Below are 6,091 nucleotides of genomic sequence, written 5' to 3'. Positions count from 1 at the left end.
CAAAACATGTATATTATTTAATGTTATATTATTTAAAAATACGTTTTAAAAATAATAGTACCAGTCGTATACATAATTTAATGGTAACTATACAAATAACCTTTTCACTCGTTTATTTCGCTACAACAAAAGTAATAAATAAATTAATTATCAAATAAATAACTTAAAATTATTTAATATTACTTAATTAGCGAATTATATTTACAAAAGTTTTGAGACTGATTAAAAAAGGAAAAAAAAATAAACGATACAAATTAAAAAAAATAAATTAAGTACAGTCGGGATAAGAAAAGGTTCGTCACCTTAAGATCTATTTTAGTGTGCTCAGTATGAGCAATTATCTACTTTACCGATCGAGAATGACATATTGCGTCGCAATGATTTGATGTCTAGACTCAAAAGGTACTAAGAGTTTATATTGATAAAGGAATGAATTTGAAAACTGACAAAAAATTTCTTACTCTGACTGTACAACAGTTTAAGGGTCGATAAAAATTCGACATTAATTATAATTTTACCCAGCAGGGTTAAGATTAATAGCTAACAAACATTAAAACATCTACCTAAGTCTGATGGCATCTGCGAGAACGTCGACTAACTAACTATCTAATAACCACCCTTTTGCAAACCCATAACAGCTGCAAATAAGGCAAAGAAGAATCCAGCGAGACCTGTAGCTCCTACCAGAAGGACCAAACCACCAATCATGACTGGGATTAGCGCAAAGTATTTCAATTTATACGCTAGAAGTAAGGGCATCATGTATTTTGAATATTTCTTCACTTTCTTTATCTTATTCTTGATCTTGTGTGGGATCTTATGCTTCAGTTTGATGTCGTCTTCTTTTTGGAGTAAGGTATCGTCTTCTTCTTCGTATTCGCCATCTTCATCCTCACTGTCTTCGTCTTCTTCTGCTCCTAAGATATCTGTAAATAAAATTAAACCATTTACATTCATTACTTTACCAATATTTGATCCGAAATCTAATAAATTGTGTACTGGAGAAACAAAATTAAATGAATAAAAATTCGAAATTACAAATTATAAATTTCTTCAAATACAAACTGATTAGTATTGATCATATTTCAAAAGAAGTAATCAATTTAAAAAGGAATACCATACTTAAAGATAACAATACTAATTAAAGAAACAATTTTATACAACAATTCATCTTACTCATGATCTAGATAGCCACGAACGCAATGTTTTATAGAAAGTTATCTTGCGTTTTTCTATTAATTATCTAATTTCCGATCATAAAATTATAATCCTGATCTTAGACTTGTAAATTTTATAACTGCATATAAAGCAATATATATATTAATTATAATATTAATCATAGTGTTAAGAATGATGATGAATTGTAAATCAAGTTATGATAACGTAAATTGAAATAACCTTACAAATAAAAAAATAATTGACGTTAAGTAAAATCGGCTGTCAATTATTAAAATATACTTTGATTTCACAAATCAACAAAAACTTGTTAACTTACAATCGAACAACATACATACAAACGTAATTAGTGCAATTCATAACGTGTTATTCATGTATGATAATGTAAATGATGAAACTATTAATTAAACGCAACAAAAGTATTAATCAATTTTCCAAATGAAATGAGGAACCGAAATTGACAATAAAAAAATTAAATGGTATAATAAAGTTCATTGCGTTGTCGCGTGACGGTACAATGATAACACGCGACGCAGTTCTAAGTCATAATAGATATTTACATTTTACAGTTCACAAGCGGAAATGATTATAAGTTAGAATCGATGAAATTTAAGGTTTCTGCGGTTCAGGGAACAGCGTTCGACGGTGAAGCTATAATGGATGGTAATGATAGAGATGCCGTTAATATTTTCAATACAAACGACGGTGACTTACTTTAAATTACTGTTCTTTTTTTTTGGATTAAATTTTCTCTATTCATATTGCAAATTATATTTATACTATGCCCATATATAATTGAAATGGAATGTAGCCAAATATTTCAAAAATTTGACAAGTCATGTAAAAAAATGTATGTTTTGGAATATCTAAGTTTGAATTAAAAATGTTCAGTGAATCTTACATGACAATGATCTCCTTGACGCTTGTTGATCCGGAACCTCATCAGACTTATCGACAACTGGTTCTACATTGACATCAAGCGATCGCTTCTCAAAACCCTGGCCCCGTAGCAAAGGTATCGCTTTCGGTTCGAACTGCTCACCACTCAAGGTATCATACGCGGAACGTTTTTCTTCAATACTTTTCTCTTTGGGAATTGCGAAGTAATTACCAGGGAACAGTATCTCGGTTTTGTATTTGTTGTCTTGCGTGTAATAAACACTCTTTGCCTGTGGTGACTGTTCGATTTTTTTCAGTGGTATCGCACGGGGTCGGAACGCATACGGCTTAAAAATTTTCGGTGCTCTCGATGATCTGGCATTGATTGGGTCACTATTGTAATTCGGTATCACAGTTGCAGCTCTAGTCACATTAATAACAGGTAAACGTTCACTACTCGAGGCACTGGGAAACGACCAAACTTTCGTCGGTTTGTCATCATATTCTTGATCAGCTGTTGTTGACAATACAGCGTAACACAATACCACTATCGTCTGACACTTTAACCTCATATGGTACTTCATGATGGCTGATTAATTATCACCTGTTTAATTAGCAACGCGTCACTGGTTGTAAAACTGTCCTCGCGTCACGTTATATCAATGTTACGTGTATTTGTTATGCCTAGTATAGCACCCCTCCTCGGTCCACCATTTTGTATCAAGCGATCGCGCAAAACTGAATCACTATCGTTCGAAGACGTTATATTTATACATGTGTAAGTATAAACTTGCGTTTTTCCAGACTATTCACGGTCGGACGGTCTCGCGGAACCTACCTTGTCTCGATAGTAATTCCGTTAGGGTGAAATAAAATCGTCCAAAATGCGAGTGCCTTTTGTTTCTGCGTACGCGCCGCTTCATCCGCTAATGGTCGACTCGGAGTATCATCCGATTCGTCCAATTTTCTAAAACCCTACTATCTAATTTGTCATGTCGTTACAATTTTGTCATTATTTCGAAGCTATTTTTATGTCAACGACAAATCGTTGGAACGAATTGTATGTCAGTTGCCAAAAGACGTATGAATGTAGACAGTTCAATCACATTGCCTTAAGTAAGGTATGGAGAGTTGTTTAATAAGAGTATTTACTGAGTAAGAGTTTTGGATAAATAGATAATAGTTACGCAAGACAATTTGCATGTAAAACAAAAGCCTAATGTCAAAATTCAGGCGTAGGAATATTGCACTTCTGCTTTTACGATTCCGGGATGCTGATGCGTTAAAGAAACTCAGTAAAATTTGATTAGCTGACCAATAATTCGTGCTTAAGAAATCGATGAAAAAAATGCAGTCGATTTTAATAATATTTATTACCAGTAATGATAATCATTCATATCATATTTAATAACAACTAATTTTTATCGCATTATGTACAAAAGATAAGCAAGATATACAAATAAGTATTAAATAGCATCTTAAAGTAATTAGTAATGTTATTTAATATACTCATAATTTTCTCTTCAGTGGTAAATATAGCTTACTGTAAAAGCTTTCAGTGTTTTTGTGTAGTCCGTTTGAAAATATAAGTTAAATTTTATTGTCTATATAACATGGCGTTACGATTCATAGGGTTGTATTAGTACATCAAACGCGTATGCAATAGCGCGATATACGAGTAGCTTGGAGTATTATTTTTAAGTCACTTAAAGAGATGCACCATCACACTAATGATAGGGTACGAAGTCCAAACTGCAGGGGTAACACACAAACTGATTGAGTGCACTAATCTCAATTAGGTACTACTATTTCGATTTGAATGAAACTATTTGTCTTATGTAGTTCATTTATTGAGAAAGGTTAGAAGTAATATAACATTACAATGCCCAAAGGAGCGGTAATGTTTGAAGGTAAACGGAATAATAGTGTAACTTGTATGTATTGTTGTATGTGTGTGTGTGTATGTATGTATATCTAAAACTTCCTAGCTCATTAACAGACCGATGAACACTCAATTTGAGTGACGTTGAGAAAGTGGCACTTATTTGTGTTATAAGTGCAGTTTAAATAATTGTATATTGTTAGTGTCGTAATTAATTAATATACTGTTATAACAATCAACAATGAATATATTTTATATGAAATTTTTCGTTTAATTGGTATTGACGAATTAATGCTTAAACATGAATGTTTATAAATTTAGAAGCTACTCATCCTGGATTCGTTTTTACACAATAATGGTCTATGTTAGCATACAAAGAAAAATACTTCATATTTTATACGGGAAACCTGCTTCTGTATATAAGGAAATTAAAAAACTTTAATCACAATCCATTATTTTATTTCTATATATATTATTTATTTAATATACATGGTAATACCAAGAAAACTTATTTCTAAAATGGCCAATGTGAATTGCTGAGCTGAGATGGTGCAGTGGTTAGAACGCGTGCATCTTAACCGATGATTGCGGGTTCAAACCCAGGCAAGCACCACTATATATACATATGTGCTTAATTTGTGTTTATAATTCATCTCATGCTCGGCGGTGAAGAAAAACATCGTGAGGAAACCTGCATGTGTCTAATTTAATCGAAATTCTGCAACATGTGCTTTCCACCAACCCGCATTGGAACAGCGTGGTGGAATATGTTCCAAGCCCTCTCCTTAACGGAAGAGGAGGCCTTATATCAGTAGTGGGTAATTAACAGGCTATTACTTTACTTTTACTTTACAATGTTAATTGAGGATTAAAAGATTTTAGAACTTTCTTTATAAATTTTGCCTTCGATTGTAAGTCTAATTAAGAACAATCTGCCTAAATTACAACTTGCAATCTTTAGTACAAATGCACGTGTTGCATACCAGTGTGTTATATATATATATATATATATATATATATATATATATATATATATATATATATATATATATAAGAAATAAAAGCTGAGCTATATATATATATATATATATATATATATATATATATATATATATATATAGCTCAGCTTTTATTTCTTTAGTATGATACACTGCCAGGCTGAATATATTTTCAACAGACATTACGTTCCTAAGACATGGCCCCCCTGATGATAAGTGGTCACCATCACCCATAGGCAATGACACTGATAGAAATATAAAGTATTCCTTACATCGTGAATGTGCCACCAACCTTGGGAACTAATATGTTGTGTCCCTTGTGCCTGTAGTTACACTGGCTCACTCAACCTTCAAACCGGAACACAACAATACTGAGTACTGTTATTTGGCGGTAGAATAAAGGATGAGTGGGTGGTACCTACCCAGACAGGCTTGCACAAAGTCCTACCACCAAGTATAATTAATAAGAAACAAATATTTTTTTTACAACATTTTCTTTGTATCTTTATAATATTGAAGTAATGACATACTATAATATAATAGCATTAAGCAATGATATTCTAATAAACAGATATGTTATACTTATACTAAACAACAGAAAAAAATGTGCCGCGCCGCGACCATTTATTTTATATTTCGTTACAAGTAAATGGGATAGCTTGATAAAAACAATAAGTAAAAGGGATAACTAGATGTTTTTATTACGCAAAACGTATTACTACATAATTATGATGTATTATAACGTATTACTGGCATAAATATAATGAAAACGACTAAAGGCAAACGTCCCAATTAGGACGTTTTCTAGTCTTCACTTTTTGCGCGTTAATGACATATCTGTTTACTAGAACATCATTGGCATTAAGTATTTTAAAAGACTTGCTTGCTGGTAAGTTCCTCCCGCTCATTAGCAGAAAACTATCCGTAAGCACTGCTTTCAGTGTGCCAGTGTTACTATATATACCTTACTTAGATAATGTCTTTGATACCATCATTAGCAGCGCACAAACGCTATAAAACAATTGCCATAAACGTAATAAGATTCCACGAGAGTTGTAATAATATTCATTTATAATAGTACTTATATTGACTATAATATATTAATAAATGTCATATTAATTTAAAACAGTGTCATAAATTTGCAAATTGTGATATA

General features: G+C 32.0%; 1 protein-coding gene across 1 annotated transcript; it reads right to left on the bottom strand.

The window, feature by feature from the left end:
• On the bottom strand, window positions 1-2,807 carry LOC124539928. Its single transcript, XM_047117308.1, has 2 exons — window positions 2,078-2,807; window positions 1-926 (listed from the first exon to the last, which is right to left on the bottom strand). Exons 1-2 carry the CDS (start codon window positions 2,637-2,639, stop codon window positions 607-609), a joined length of 882 nt encoding a protein of 293 aa, XP_046973264.1. The 5' UTR covers window positions 2,640-2,807; the 3' UTR covers window positions 1-606.
• Between the last annotated feature and the right edge of the window lie 3,284 nt (window positions 2,808-6,091).

Source organism: Vanessa cardui, chromosome 23 (assembly GCF_905220365.1).
Source record: "Vanessa cardui chromosome 23, ilVanCard2.1, whole genome shotgun sequence".
Taxonomy (NCBI): domain Eukaryota; kingdom Metazoa; phylum Arthropoda; class Insecta; order Lepidoptera; family Nymphalidae; genus Vanessa; species Vanessa cardui.
Note: the sequence above shows the minus strand (reverse complement) of the source record. Positions and strands in the feature narration are given on the sequence as shown.